Below are 17,138 nucleotides of genomic sequence, written 5' to 3' on the forward strand. Positions count from 1 at the left end.
AGTGGCCACGCTGTGGAAAGGGCCAGACGGCAAAAGAAGACACGGCAGACCAAACGCCAGATGGTCAGATGAACTCCGTGACATGGATAATGATTGGCCCAATATTGCGCAAGACAGGAAAAGATGGCAAGAGCTGGAGGAGGCCTTTACCCGTGAGGGGTCCTAACCAAATTATATATATACATATATATAGTTATAGATATAGATACAAATAGTAGTTAGAATACAAAATTAAACTCTAAAAAATGGATTAAAAAAAATTTACCTAAATACTTTTAATAAATATGTTAGCTTAGTTTTAATCTTTGGTTTTGGAATAAATGGGCTTTTTTATTTTTTTATTTTTATTTATGTATTTTTTATTTTGAAAAGAATTTTCAAAACACGTCTTGCCGCCATAATGCATTTTTTTTTAATTTTTGACTGACCATAAGCTAACCCCACACTTCCCCTCTTGATTTTATACCGGCATATCGGCAAAACCTTGCGGTCCATTTTAGAGACAATATTATTAAACTAATAAATACGTAACGACTACAAATTTTCCTTTAGTGTCTAACTATGGGACACAGAAAACACAATTCTGTTAAAGTGTCTGATCCTTTTGTATACGGAGCTGTAAAAAGTGTAATGCTAAGGGAGCACCAGTGGCATAGTTATATACGGAGCTGAAAAAAGTGTAATGCTAAAGGAGCACCAGTGGCATTCCAAGGATGTTTGTACGCATTGAGCACCACCTGCGCTGCCGCTGCGAGACTGCGACATACATGCGATACTCACGCTCATTTTGCCCTACGTGTTAAGGCTAGGTTTTACTATGAGGCACATAATTAAATATACTTAGACGTATGTTACCGCTATGTTAGAAATGTAAAATAAATAAAAATATAATTTAAGAGAAAATAACATTACCTATATGTATTTTCCAATCATTATATTATTAAACATTTCGCAATAATTATGTAATTATATACTAGGTACATTAAGGCATAATTTTTATTTACATACAAGGTATATAGGTACAGTGGTATTACTACGTAAACGAAATTAATAACTAGCTTAAATCTAAAATAGGCCCTTTAAATCAATATAGTTTAAATCAAAACTAGGGCATTATTAGTTTTGATTTAAAATAGTGATTTAAACTAACACGATCTTCACTCACGGTTTTAAATATAGCAGCACTTTATTATTGCACAGATCATTAGCAGTTACTTTTATTATTAGGTACAAACCTACTACGTTTCGAACGTTCTACACGATGGCCCAGCGCTGGACCAGCGGGATGGCCATGCGATGGATATGGCTCCTCTACACGATGGCCCAGCGCTGGACCAGCGGGATGGCCATGCGATGGTTATGGCTCCTCTACACGATGGCCCAGCGCTGGACCAGCGGGATGGCCATGCGATGGTTATAGCTCCTCTACACGATGGCCCAGTACTGGACCAGCGAGATGGCCATGTGATGGTTGAGAGCACCCACTATGGAATGGGCCACATGTGCAATGGGCGTACGCACCATCGCTTTTATGTGTATCGCACCTTTGATGTGCGGACGAAAAACCGACACCGTGGCCATCCCATCGCCAGCCCGCCGCGCCATAAAGCATCCGACACCATTACCCTCTCTCTCTACACGCTGGCCCATCTTAGTGGCCAGTATGATAGCCCATCGTGTACAGGAGCCATTACCTGCTTGGTCGCAGGCAAGAACAAATACTTTATATTATCATTGATTTATAAAGCCATAAAAACAAAATTATTTGCAACTACCACCTATGTTTGGTTGTTTCCTAATAACTTTGCCTTAACTATGGAGGTGCAGACTTAACCAAAACATAGAGCCGGTTTCAAATTACGTCGCGACATTTCGCTTTTTGCGTGCCCTGCGTATTGAGTATTGCGTAATAATAATATTTACTTATTATATGTATATATATATATAGTCCTCCTCATCGTTTTCGATGACGGCGACCCCAAATAAACATTATGGACATTGTCTAGCGTGAGCCCTAATGTGGCTGGCCAGGCCGAACTTGTTCTTAAATGTTCTATTGCACGCGTGACAATAAACTGCGTTGAACGTGTACACGTAGGGCTTAGGTTTTTCTTTCCGCAACTGGCGTTTTATGTCTAGACTGGTGAGGCGGCTATCTTCAAATATTTTGACACCGTTATGGATAGTAGAACGCCAAGATGACCTTCTTCCAGCAAGCTCCTCCCAACGCTCAGGGTCGATGGCGCAGTCGCTCAGTTGCCGTTTGAGCACGTCCTTGAAGCGTAGCCAATAATTAGATACCACGGGACGGGAGCCCTCCGAATCCGATCCAAAATACAATTGGGGTACCTAACAATATTTAACGGTAGGCCCGGATTTTAAAAACTATCCAAAACTTTTGCGACCTTGTTATTAAATTTATTTTGATTACTTACACTTAATTGTCTGACTGTGACTTACTTACACTTAACCTACCTACGATAGAAACCGGCCTATTGCGTGTCGGACCACGCATAATGGAGGGTTCCGTATGATTTCTAGTCATTCAAAAGTTAGGGGGCGGGGGGCACGTTATTTTGGACTTTTAGAGCTATTATTTCCAACAGTAAGATTTGTTAAATCAAAAACGCTCTTTGAACTCCTTTGATTATTTTTAAAGACCTAACACAAAATACATTCCAAATAAATTTTATAAAAAGACACTAAAGTTTCCGAGTAAAATGGCTGTGACATACGGACAGACGGATATGAGAAGAAGAAGAAAGACATTTATTCCATAAAGCACACATACACAGGACAATACAATGAAAGAAAAAAGATGTTTAAAAAGGGAATATAAAAATAATAGCAAAAACAAAAACAGAAAAAAACAAAACAAAAAATTAAATTATTTACACATTAAAAACATAAAAAAACATAAAAATTACACACGGGTCCAGCAATGTGTGCAGTAGGGAAGAGGCCCTGTCTCAGCATATTGTTGCAATTTGCAAGCGAGGCAAATTTCAACGCTGTTATTCTGCCAAGGCCTTAGGGAGTGACATATAAATATTATTAATATGTATATAAATATATATAAAAAAACATAATAAATGAATAGTCATTGAATGCATTGTAATATTTGTAATTTTTATAATTTAATGTAAGGATATGAAAAATGATGTCAATTTAGAATAGTATTGTAATGTAATTACTATGTGTAAAATTGTAATTTATTAATAAATAATTGAATACTTATATGATATGACGAAAGTATAAGGGTTCCGTTTTTGCCACTTTGGCTACGAAACGTTAAATAGGTACTATTTAGACTTCTAAATGATGTGTCTATAAAAAAGATATAATACAAATAAAATCACACAAGAATCTGTGATGGCAGTCGGCGACCCTGGCTTCCAATGAAACCAGATAAATATTGCTTTCCAAGAGCCCGTGCTGTTATAATATAACATTTACGACTTTGGCCCATGATCCTCCTGGCATTTACGTTACCTCGCCCAGTGTCTTGGAACAATCAAGTCTAGCTAGTAGGTACGTATAGATATGTATCAGTAAGTATTTACCTACTATAGTTATCCAACACAACGTAAATAACTAACGTTGCTATTTATTATCCATAACGTGTCATTGTTTTACCAATCGATGATAAATGCATTTGGTTGATAAGTGAAGTCATTAAGTAGTAGGTAATGCTACTAATTATCGCCATGCACGAACGTACGATACTAACTAGATAAATGAACAATCATACCTAAATGTACCACGAGAACCGTTGCACCTCCTCCGTGTGTACGTATTTGTTTGTGTAATTAGACTTACTGTCACTTGGAATATAGGACGAGCCACAATATAAGATGGAGATGTGAGATGAGTCAGTGGGGCATAGATAATTGACCTGGTAGGGTAGTGTAGTGTTTTGTACCTGGGAAGACCCGGTGCAATGTGACATTGAGAATTACTTATACTTAAACCAAGAGCGGACTTATAGTGGTTATCTTGAACGTTCGACTGTACCGTGGTCGGCAAGCGGCTGGCACTACGTGTACGTCCCTGGCCGCCATATACTCGTAGTATATACCTATAGGTAGTGCTATCTGCTCGCTGCACGCTGGTACAGTGTTTATCGCCGAAGCTCCAATATTAACGTGACAGCTCGATAACCACAACACCCACACACCGATTAGATAGCTTCTTGGGTTCACATTGCTGTAATCGCCATCCTGTATGTACATATGTATATAGGTGTAGTACCTAATACTTGTACACGTGTATTGTGCGAATGCAAGGGTACCGTAGCGTACCTAATATTAGGTACTCACATGCACTATACGTAGCTACATGTGACAGACCTGATCATCAAGGCATTCTAAGTAAAGGCTAAAACTATTAGCTTGCGGCTAACCAATGAGCAACGACTGTCATAACAAATATTTGGTTTACGTAGGTAACGAAGGTGACTGTCCATTTCCAACCGCAGCTGCACTGCTGCTCCGACACTACTGCAGCGGCCCAAACGCGTCGGTGTTATTGTCAATTTCCATAGTAAAATGAATGACGATATCGACTGCACGTAATATGGTGATTTTAACGTTTTCCCGACCGCAGCTGCACTACTGCTCCGACACGTCGGTGTTATTGTCAATTTCCATAGTAAAATGAATGACAAGACCGACTGCACGTAGCATGGCCATTTTTGCGTATTTGGTGTATTATTGAAACTGCGGCTGCAGACCGCACGTCAAATCTGTCACCTGCACTGAATTGTCTTTGATCACAGATATTAGTAGTTCTAAGCAAAGAGGATATAACCACTACCTTCTAAGGAGTTATTACACCCACTGATAAACAACCCCGATGGTAGCGTCGCCATATATCGCAGATATATCGGGGCTGTCAAGGAGCTCACAAATATCTGAACACGCCTTTATTGTCAAGGCGCTAGAGTGCATGTTCAGATATATTTAGCATCTCGGTCGCTCCGACATATCTGATGGCGACTGTAGTACTACTGTAAACTTTTTTGCTAATCTATATTGAGCCATACGAGTATCACAGAGCCAGTTAGGAAACTAGAATGATAGGTCCGAAAAAGAGAGTGTCAAATTCGGGAGTAAATTATAGTCTGGCAAACCCTTCGAGCAACACCGGCTTCCGACACGTCCGGCTTCCCAAGCGATATCTTACCGTACAAATCGTTCTGCCATTTTTTGCGGGGGAAAACGTGCACACAGTCGCACTTCTCACTCACTACTTGCAAAATCCAATCTCTAATTGTCGTCATTAGAGATTGGATTTTACAAGTAGTGAGTGACTATAAATACATAGGACACACGTCAAAAATAAGTCTTGCACACCTCGATCTCTTTATAATAAAGAGCGCATTACACAATTATAGGTATTGTGTGCAACACGCGGTGTGTGTTGTACCTACATAATTATTGTGTGCAACACGCGGTGTGTGTTGTACCTACACAATAATTGTGTGCAACACGCGGTGTGTGTTGTACCTACACAATAATTGTGTACAACACGCACCGCGCTAGTTGCTGCATGCACAATTGATCTTGTACCTCAGCAGAGGGGAAATAGTACGAATGCCGACTCCCTTCCTTGTTGCTCGAAGGGCAAACCCAATTTGTCAGTAAATAAGAACAAACAAAAATCTACTTATCCCATTTCCTAGGAGGATAGAACCAAACGGAGCCGCCACGTCTGTTGTGTTGCTGTACAAAAAAGTCTGCCAAATTTTGCGGGGGAGGGGAACGTCAAATGTATACGTACGTCAAAATAGCCAGGTCTGATAAATGTCAGTCCATACATTGTGTATGACCATTGGCCGACTATTTTCGACAGAGGGGAATGCCTGTTAATGTTTACTCCGTTTGGTTATATCCTCCTAGTCCATTTCCTTTGGGTGTAGTATGTATGTATGGGTGGTATTTGGGTGTAGGTGGGTGCCTAAGACAAAGATAGTATATGATTCTCTATGTCTGTTTCAATTGAGACAGTCCCTGGCCAAGCTATATTTTCCTACGTGTTTTTTTTTACATTTCATGGTAAATTCATTAAATAAACTGTTATTTTATTTTTTCGTAGTTTTGCGAGGATAGCTATAAGCTCGACAGGGCACGAGCGATAGAGAGGCAAATAGAATACCGAATATCCGGCAAAGTGGCCAAATACCGAATAGTTGCCGAATATTCCTGGCAACTGTAGTTGTATTGTAATATATCATATTATATAATGTCGTCTATGGTGACAATTTCTCATTTTGTCATTGCAAAGCCATTCCTGAGCTAAATAAAAGAAGCAATCATTTATTTTTATTACAAGGGGCAAAGATGTTGTTTAATACCTCATGGTAACATATTGATACCCAAACGTACGAAAGGATACAAAATTGAACCACGAGAGAAGCGAATGGTTTAAAATTTAGAATATTGACAGTTGCGGAGGTCTCAAGGCATGAGAGTTTAAACAAACTTTGTTACAGTGCAACACGTAATTCTTCACACCAACACGAGGAAACCATTTATTATTCAAATTAATTTATTAAAAGTTCTTTCTATCAGCTAAGGTGAGGGAAATATCTTTCTTCATAAAGGATTCCTTGTCTCGCCCGTCAAGTTTTATATGGATGGTGCGGTCATATCATAGAGTGCCGTCGCCCATTCACACCTGCAACTGGACAATATGAAGAATAAATTACAAATTATTTTATTCATCATACTTCACTGTTTGGTACCTAAAGAAAGTAAAATTGGCTTAATATGGATACTTAGAAAGATAAATCTGTAATATTTTGCTAACACCGAACAACTGCCTGCCCACCATTGGATAATTTTATTCTTACGTGTCGCATCGTCATCTCCGGAACCCACGAATCACTTTGCAGAAATCAAAAAAAGACCTGCTAAAGGAGCCTACCTGGCATGGTTTTGAGGGGACGTTTATTACAGACTTCTAAATCCAGCCGCACGTTTCTGACGGCCGAGTACCTATACGTGATGCAGGTGGATCAAGTGCGCACTCCCCCCGTATATATCACGAACTCCATGATTCCCGTTTCCGTCGGATTGCTGAGTGCGGTGGTCACGCATTTAGGCAAGAGGATGGGGAAGAAAATTTCACAATGTGAACTTACCTTAATGTTAAGAATAATTTTTCCTCTGCATTCATTTCATGTGAGTAATTCGGTTGTATTTCGTCAATGTTGAATTGGTTTTATGTAATCGAAAATTTTCCCTGAATAAACAATCACCATTAAATATCAGATTTTTTATTAATATTGCGTAGCTGCCTTCACCTGACTCTGACTATTGTAGAAAGGCAAACTGGTCTTTTTTTTCGTGTAGCATGTAGCATTATCGTCACTCGCTTCTTCTCGTAAATAATACAAAAGTGTAGTATTTTATTTGTACGTCTGACATTATATGAGTTGACATTGATAAGCCATCAACGAACGCTGTCGCGACTGCACGCCGCAACAGCCGCAGTCGCCGCTTAGTAGTGCTGCACCAGTAACGTCGCAGCAGTAGTGCGGTCAGAAATGGACAGTCACCTGTGACTTATTGTAAAATATTGAGCTTGACCGCAAGCAAGCAGGAATAAATTGTTGTAATTTATTGAGATGTCGGTCCTGGCTCGCCAGCCACGAAAATTAAGCCCCCGACTCTCTGCATTTGCATTGAAGCTTCCGAAATTAAAATTTGAGCAGCATTGTCTCTCAACGAACAATGATTTGTTGCCTCGCAGCGCTTTTTATTCCGAGCCTCCCATCATTTTCATTCTTGCCATTTAATTGGAATTCTAGTATTGTACTTAGTACCTACTGCGTTGTTTCTTGGAAGTAAAATGGTAATTTTGCGAGGATAATTACGAATGTTTTCACGGATTCGAATTTCCGTTATAATCCTCGTTATTTTAAGTACGAGTAGGTAGGTAAGGTAGGGTAAGATGGTTGAAACTGGATCACCCCATTTTCTAATGCCTACCTATAACGTATCTCGAGTAATAACATATATTTGATTTATTAATTATTGTTGACATAATTTATTCAAGTTTCTTTATGTTATACTTCAAAATCTAAATTTCGAACTATTTAGTGCCAGTAACGCTTTTAATGAATAATGGCAATTGACTCACTGTGCACTGATGAATCACCCGGTGGTCTACAGTAAATCAAAGATGGAAATTGTCTGCTAAATTATTGGACTAGTTGGTTTTTATGCTCAAACGACTTGCGATCTTCTTAAAAAAATATATTTGATAAATGAATAGACTAATGCATGGCGTTATTCATAAATAACAGAATAAATTTAAATAAAAAAATAAACAATAAGTCTAAAACAAGGCTAAAAAGGGAGATTTTGGGATTATACTGAGCAACTTTTACTATGGGACCAACCCTGAAATCGCGAATAAAAATTTGGCTGTTCCATACATTTTGGCTGGTCCATTTTGTATGGCAGGGGAAAATTTTTTTTTGGCGATTTCGTGATTGGTCCAAAGTAGAATCTAGAATCAGTATAATCCCAAGACCTGCCTGGCAACGGGAATGTACTCATTTTTTTGCCACACTGTATAGGAGTACCTTACTAAAGGGTCAATTTTCAAATGAGCATTTTTTGCTGTCCTAAGGCTTTAGCAATATGGTGTAAGAATGTTGTGTTTAATAATTACGTGAATAGGGTACATAATGTACAAAAGATGGCCAAAAAACATTGTTGTCGACTTTTGTATGGCAACATTTGTACGGCTACTTTGACCATACAAATGTCCAATATGGCATGTCAAACGCGCCTTAGAAATAGCCGAAGAGTGCCTTATAAATGTCGATATTTAAACGTCCATATCTAGCTAACTATAAAAAGTAGAGTGGTGCCTCATACTGTGTTTTTTGTTGTTAAAAACCCTTCCTAAAACGATGATTATAAATATGATTTTCCAAAAATAATAACAACAAAAAATATAAATGAATTCATACAGTCATATGTATATTTCGGATAAACACATTAAACTTGAATAATCGTAGGTAATTTGTCCACGCAGCAAGTTCACTTAAACCAAAGATAGATATAACTCCGTAATAGATGGATACAGTCTAAGGAAAAAACGTGCCTCGAAAATCACGAAAATTTGATTCTCGATCAGATGGCGCCACTAGTTTTGGCCTACACTCGTATAGAGGGCGTTGACTGTTTCGTTTGTTATTTATAATTTTAACGCATACCAGTGAAAGAACATGGGTCAAAATCATATAAAAATAATTAATGCAAATAAAAAAATCATTTATCCATATTTAAATACATTTTATCATATTTTTATAAATATTTATTTTTAGTTTTAAAGTGTGTCGACAGATGGCAGTGAATTTACTGGGGTTACAAAATTTACTATGACAGTAACGCTCTAGTATAAGTTACTCTATGCTTAAACAGATCTCCTTGACGTTCTGTTCACTTTATTGAATATAAAGCTTGTCCCAGAAAAAAATTACGCGTTTTAATTTTCACAAAATCTTACACAACAGTTAAAAATCAACTGTTTGATGGTAAATTCTTGTTACAAATTTAATAAACATCATGTATGTACGCATGTTTTGAGTCTTTAACTTTACAAATCTAGAAATTTGTAATTTTGTTGTAATGGCTGCCATCCGGTTTTGTACATAGACTGTTATTAATTATTAAGCTTTTTTCCATTTCGACTTTTCAACTGATATGGCGTTAGTTTTATGGTTTAAGAGTTTCTACTTCATACGAGCCCATTATTTTTCAATGGATCCTAATTCAGAGCAGTTGGGAGGAATAAGGTGTTTTACCACAAATTCGATATTGTTGACTTAAGTCACTTTATCGCTTTCTTGGATAATGGTAGATGTGGTTTCCACTTCCGTTTACTATTTTGCATTTTAGTTAGGTACTTTAGTTTATTTGTAGGTCTTTATAAAGTATTATTTAAGGACTTTGCACTGTTCATTTGTACGTTTTCCACTTTTGGTTAAATATAGTACAGAGAGGGTAATACGTGTTTTTTGCAACGCAGCTATGCTGTTCTTCTCTGTATTATTTATTAGAAAACCCGGGCTTATGACCATTTCCAGTCCGCCATCATCTACTATCAGTTTCTTAGAATTGTTTTAACACCCTTTGAACAGGTCTTACTAACTACATAGATTAACTTCACTGCTAGTTTTTCGTGGAAATGCCTCGATTTTGTAAGTGTTTGTACAACATTTTTTGATTTAGTCTTTTCTGTGATGGCGATATCTTCGTAAACGAAAGGGATTTATTTTTATAAAAAATAAGAAAACAGGTTTTTTTTTTACGTTATAACATATTCCTTAAGCCTTTTGGTCAGAAGTCTGATGTGCAACCTGTGCGAATACATACGTCTTTTTTTTCTGAGACAAGCTTTATACTTATGTTAGTAAAAACTTGTTGCTAAGGGGCACCTTTTATTAGGAAAAAAGTAATAAAAATGTCACCAGCTTATCCTACTTAATTATGTCGAAATAGCATTAAAAAGTATTGAATGCTTTAAATGTGGTCGCATGTCGCATACCATAAATGGCTGATTTGCTCTAAGCATATTATAAAGTTTACCAAGCCTAATAATTAATGGTTGTTCCTTTTTCACGTGTTCTTGTGTGAGAAAAAAAGCATGTCTTTACTGTTTTTGACATAGGTATTTTACTTATCAGTTATAAATCGATGATTTCCTCTAATTGCTCACATATTTTCGTCTTAATATATGGCTGTATGTATTTGTATGTATGAATTATTATTGGCAGGCTACTTCGGCAAGTATCTGAACAAGTACAATGGGTCGTACATCCCGCCCGGCTGGCGCGAGTGGGGCGGCCTCATCATGAACTCCAAATACTACAACTACAGCATCAACATGAATGGCAAAAGGATCAAACATGGAGATGACTACCAAAAGGTATAAAAACGACATTATAGGTTTGTGTACCTATCTCGCATTATTAGTTTAGATATTGTGTTACATAACACATATCAAATGAAATACCTCATTGTGAGAATCTCAATTTTGCACTTTTTGTGATGGGGAAAAAATGTTAAATTCGTGACAAAATTTTGAATAAAATACACAAAATAGTTATTTACCTATAGATGACATGAAAACCTATTATAAATGTGCAGACAAGCTTGAGTCGGGCTTAATTACTTAGTTTTTGATCCGACCCTTACGGGGTTTTTAAAGACATTACACTCACATCACGTTCCACATAAAAACTACATTATTAAAAATTGTGTAATCAGTGTAATATACGGAACCCTTGGAACTTACGGGGTTTTTAAAGACATTACACTCACATCACGTTCCACATAAAAACTACATTATTAAAAATTGTGTAATCAGTGTAATATACGGAACCCTTGGAACGCGAGACCGACTCGCACTTGGCCGGTTTTTTTCTATTAAGCCAAATTTAACCTTTTAAGGTTTAATCTGCTATTGAAAATATAGTCTATTTTCCGTGTAATTTTTTAATGGCATTTTCCCTTAAAGTGGGTAATAATTCAATTTTAAAAACTACCTACTATTTTGCCTTAGTCCCCTCTTAAAAGGGATCACTGTATGAGAATGTGATTGAATGTACATATATGTATACAATACAAAGTCAAGGTTTAGTTGCGGTTTAGTAAATGTATTTAGAAAAAATATGCTAATACTCATCACGGGCTTAATCTTAATGTCAAGTCAACAATATGATAGGGATGACTGAGTCGTTAATATAATTATTACGCATTAAGTGGTCACAAGTCTAAACATGGCCTCTCGGTGGCGACGTGCCTTATAAATATTACAATCTTATTTATTTTTCACTAGCACCACTCGCTTTAAGTGCTCTCTTGCTCACGAAGCGGTAAGTAATTAAAATATAACTGACGACTATATTTTTTTATAAGATACTTACCTACTTATCATATGACAAACGTGGGTTGGGGTAAGATTGAGTGTTTTTCATGAGGGGTAAGACAAAAAAATCATCCGTCGGCCAATCCAGAGTATCCAGAGAGTACTCGCTTTCTTTGCTAGTGCGAAACTAGGTTTTGAAGCAGACTTTCATCCCGACGAAAGAGAATAAAGCTGAGGCATATAAAAATCCCACGATTTAAAATTATACAAGGGATCAAGTGTTTCTTCCTTTAGCACTTAAATTAGTGCTTGCAAAAGTGTTAAGACACTTCTAAAACTTCAAATAAGCTTGTTCTAAAGAACCTGAGACTCAATCCAAAGATATACAGATTGAGGCTACAGCTTTGTTTGTTCACACGCTTCAGTCGGGGATATGTCATAGAAGATATATTCCTATGAACATACTTCCGATGGGTAGGAGGATAAACCACATTTTAAAAATAACATTTATTATTATCATGATCACATCATGATCTTTGCTCCTTATAATTTCCTAGTAATCTGATCTCTTTCTAGCATCATAATATATTAATTTCATAATAAATTTATCTATATACCTGTCCAGATTCCTTTAAGTTTTGTTTACTCTAACTTTTATTTGCCTTCATTAAGATATTTTTAGGTAACTTGCGTTTTGTAAGGGCTATTCTTATCCTTCTAATGTAAAAAGTTTCTGGTTTATTACACACAGCAGTAGTGTCCTGCCACTATCTAGACGATCACAACATTTTATTTGAGGCCAATTAAATTAAATTTAATCAGAGGTAAATTACATTTTCGTGATTTATGGAGTTTCATCTTCGATACTGGGGTAGACGGGTAGTTAGCTTAGACTATGAGTTGCTTGAGTTCATGTGTGGGTTAGTTAATTAGTAGTAAAGAGAGGGTTAGTTAGTGGGGCGTTATAATAGGTATGCCTTCAAAATATTGTAGTGGTCGGAAATGTTTGAGGAACTTTATGGCGATGTTTTTCAATACGTATAAATATAGGCAGATACATCTTCGCTTTCTATAGTTGCACAAATACCGAGATGTACCAAATCACAAGGTGGAAGTAAATGACCTTTATTTTTGTCCTGTCACGTCGCAATACAGCTCTTAGTCGCTCCCATAAGTGAGTAAAGATGTGAAAGTGTGAAGGCGTGATTGTTTCAGGATTACTACCCGGACCTGATCGCTAACGACTCAATAGCGTTCCTTCGCGCTTCGAAGCGACGTTTCGCGCGCAAGCCGGTTCTGCTCGTCATGTCGTTCCCGGCGCCCCACGGGCCAGAGGACTCCGCGCCACAATACTCGCATCTCTTCTTCAATGTTACCACTCATCAGTAAGTCGCTCTCTTTAACATTCGGTACCGTTGAAGCTTAAAATTTTACCCTGACGAGTAAGTATCATCGCCCGTCAAATATATATCCCTAGCAAAACGGGACTGTCTAAAGTTTAGACAAATCGTTAGAAAATAACACCTTAAACAATGATAATATAGTGATAAGACTGTTTATTTATATTTTAAGATTTAATACTGTATGAATTAACTTAGGTATTGCAAATATTATGTGTAAATCTAAATAAAAGAAGCAAAGAAAGCTCAACGTATGCTTTACTGAGCTTTTTTTCGGTCGTGCATCGGTAGTCGTCTGTGATAGTAGCGCTCGTACTGATCTACTGATACCTAAAACCGCTCAGAAGGACTCCTGGCAGTCAGTCAGGTTCATGGTCTAATGCGGACATTGTAGAACTTACATTTTAAAAGAAACCGAAATCACACACGGGTACACTACATAATTCCGAGAAAAACATTCCGAATTTTAGAATGTCGAATTTTGCCATTCCGATTTTTAAATGCTCGACCCATCAAAATTCCGACTGTCGTAATTACGAATAATGAAAATCACGAAGATTTATATTTCCGAAAACCCGTAAAGCCGAATTTTGTAAATTCCGAACCACATAATTTCGATTACAACAATTCCGCCACCTAACCTAACCTAACCTAACCTAACGCACTTTGCTGGCGACAGTTCGTTTTCTTGAGGGTTGCAGTTCTAACTTAACCCACTTTTCTGGCAACAGTTCGTTTTCTTGAAGGTCGCAGTTCTGTCGAATTTATTTATGCCGAATTTTTATGACAAAAATATTTAATGCCGAACTTAACGTGATGCGGCACGACAGGCACTCGTAATAATTACTAAAACGTGAGTATTCAGTTGAATATCACGTTTTTCATTTTTCCGGCCTTACAAAAAACCTAACTAAAATAACTTGGACTCCTTCTTGACAGGCTGGCCGGATATAGCATTAAACAGAGACGAGTGGAAAAAGAGGGGGGAGGCCTTTGCCCAGCAGTGGGACACAGTGGGCTCTGAATAAAAATACAAAAAAACCGAATTTCTGAATACCGAATTACTACAACTTGAGTCTTCATTTGAATATCACGAATTTCATTTTTCCGACCTTACAAAAGACCGAATTTCTGAATACCGAATTATTTTATTTCCGATCGGACAATGATTTTTCGGAATTTAAGATTTTTTTCGGAAAATTGTAAAATCGGAACTTTAAGTTTTCGGAAATAGTTTGTTTGTTGTTTTTTGTGTTTTTAAAAATCGTGATTTTGATATTTCGGACTTATAAAAAACCGGGATTATGAAAATCGTGGTTATAAAAATCGGAAAAACATATTTCGAAATATTTGGGCGTTCCCATTAGTAAGTAGATTACCGTAGGCTCAAAGAGCGTAAGGGACAAAATGGCGAAAATGAGTGTGGAATGCAGTTATACTCAGATTTTTTTTTCTCTATCGAATGGTACATTTAACGTCTCGATAACTTGAAAAAACTGTCCGTTACGCTCCACGAAAAAATGATGCTTGAACTCAATTTACCAACGCATTTTGCAGTATCCACCAATTTAAAAAAATGTCCTGAGTCATTTGAGCGTAACTCCCAACTTCGTGTACGATACGCCCTTTTGCATCAGAAATTACATTAAATGTGTGAAAAAACTGTCCGTTACGCTCCACGAAAAAATGGTGCTTGAACTCAATTTACCAACGCATTTTGCAGTAACCACCAATTTAAAAAAAAGTCCTGAGTCATTTGAGCGTAACTCCCAACTTCGTGTACGATACGCCCTTTTGCATCAGAAATTACATTAAATGTGTGCTATTCTTTTGTCCGTTACGCCCATTTGAAGACGATTTTCGAGTGCTCACTGTACGTTACGACCACAACTAGTGGCTATTTATACGACTGTTAGAGAAATCAATGTAAGAGATACGTCAAGGTAATACGTAAAAATTTCGAGTTTTAAAATCGTTGTTTTTGTGGTTATGTGGTATGACCTAGTATTTTCCTTTTAACTTTTTATTAAGTACTTCCATTGTTAGTTTTTTGCTTATAGGGTCACTAAAATATGTGAATTTTGATTGAACTAGTGGGAACTGAATTCATCAATTCTATAAAAAACACCACAATAGTTAGTTCGGGGTAGCTTCTAAATAATCATAATTATATTTAAATGAGATGGTTAATAAGGTTTTTAATAAATGAATGTTATTGATAACATTTAGTTTTATTTTAATTGGGCCATTCGCATGTTTAGCTTTAAATCCAAAGTAGTAGGCCTGACCATAATTATGGTTTTCTTACTACTCTGTTATGTCATAAAAATAAAATAATTGTTAATTTTTACTTTCATATAAAAAGACGTACGAAATTTCAAAACTAATACTATAAAAATAAAACTTACTATCATATAAGCAAAACAAACAAACAAAAATAACGCTTCACTGTGTTATAATAAAAGCAAATGTTATTCCATCAATCGATTTCTTCTTATTGCTTAGGTTTGCCAATAATTTGAAAAGTTTTAGTATTATAAACCACTACTTGCTATGTCATATAAAAGTCGACCACCAATATTTGATATTTGATTAAAAAATATAGACGGTATGTAGCAGTGATTTATTTTTTGCAATACATATTAAGAAATAAAAAAATATGCATGGTTACTAAACTAAACATTTTAATGAATAGTCATTGGTATTGTGGCTAAAAGACGTCAACAGAGTAGTAGAAATTACAGTACCCAGAAAAGTGTTTCTTAAATGGGGCAACCAAATTGTTAGGAACTTGTTGGACTTAGGCCAAATGGTACTACTTAAAAGTATTTTTTTTTGTATATTACGCCCTTTTGCCAATAAGGTTAACATTCCAAAAGGGGCGCAACTTGCCTAAATAAGGGCTTCCCTTGCGCCGCGCAGCCCCTCTTTTGGCGTAACGGACATGCTATTTTCGTAAATAAACATTGTATCGTAAGTTCAACAAGACAATTTAAAAGAGCTCAGAAAGCTAAGAGTAAGCCAAAAACAGGCGTCAGTTAATTCGAAGAAACAAAAAGTTATGATTTTTTTTCTCAAAATAAAAGTTTTTTGGCTCTCCTGAAAAATCGCATTTTGTCCGTTACGCCCATTGAGCCTACGGTAGTCGAACATGATATAATCATGTACATTACAAGCAAAAGGGAGTATACTTTCGCAGCGCTTTGAAAAATACTTACGTACGTATGTTTATGTATTTTGACTGATTCTATTCGAATTTGACAGAAGCCCACCGTATTTAAGGTTTATTAGGTCTACTGTCCTTAAAATTGTGTATGAAATTACAAGCAAATATCAGCCAGCAAAGCAAGTATTGGATCCGTGATGTTCGAAAACAAAAAGTTATGCTTATTTTAAAGACTGAACTGATGAATGAACTCTAAGTACTGGGAATAAAGTAGAATTTTGCTAATGCTGTAATGCGACATGCTAATGACAGCCCAAAAAATTTGGGGCGATATAATAAAAGTTTCAATTTAAAAATAAAAATGTAGGCGCTAAAGGATATCGTCCCATAGAAATTTTTAATTACGCGCCTTTTTCTACTGACAAGATTTGCTTGACCAACTATAGATAGAATATCCTACTAATACGTACGTATGTATGGAACTATGGATGTTTGTTCCTCCTTCACGCATATAGTTAGAGATATTATAATGAGAGTAATGAGATGCAATGAGGTTTGCGAAATACTGAGAGTAGCAAGGGGGAGGAGGGGGCAGTTTAATGACTTCTACGTGGTTGAAGTCGCGGCCAGAGACCTAAATAAATATAATATGTATATCTAATATATATTTATCTTAACCTCAA

The 17,138-nt window shown here is 36.6% G+C and overlaps 3 protein-coding genes across 3 annotated transcripts in view; 1 reads left to right on the top strand and 2 right to left on the bottom strand.

Annotated features, from left to right (window-relative positions):
• The window catches only part of LOC134754971 (uncharacterized), a 567,282-nt gene that overhangs the window by 352,180 nt on the left and 197,964 nt on the right, over positions 1 to 17,138 (bottom strand).
• LOC134754964 (extracellular sulfatase SULF-1 homolog) overlaps positions 1 to 17,138 on the top strand; it is a 116,374-nt gene that overhangs the window by 72,845 nt on the left and 26,391 nt on the right. The window contains exons 4-5 of the mRNA XM_063691458.1: positions 10,796 to 10,947; positions 13,105 to 13,274. Of these exons, the coding sequence (XP_063547528.1) occupies positions 10,796 to 10,947; positions 13,105 to 13,274 (322 nt within the window). The remainder of the gene's footprint in view (positions 1 to 10,795; positions 10,948 to 13,104; positions 13,275 to 17,138) is intronic.
• The window catches only part of LOC134754951 (uncharacterized), a 533,971-nt gene that overhangs the window by 33,225 nt on the left and 483,608 nt on the right, over positions 1 to 17,138 (bottom strand). The gene's annotated exons all lie outside the window — the stretch shown is intronic.

This window comes from Cydia strobilella, chromosome Z (genome assembly GCF_947568885.1).
Source record: "Cydia strobilella chromosome Z, ilCydStro3.1, whole genome shotgun sequence".
In the NCBI taxonomy this organism is placed as follows: domain Eukaryota; kingdom Metazoa; phylum Arthropoda; class Insecta; order Lepidoptera; family Tortricidae; genus Cydia; species Cydia strobilella.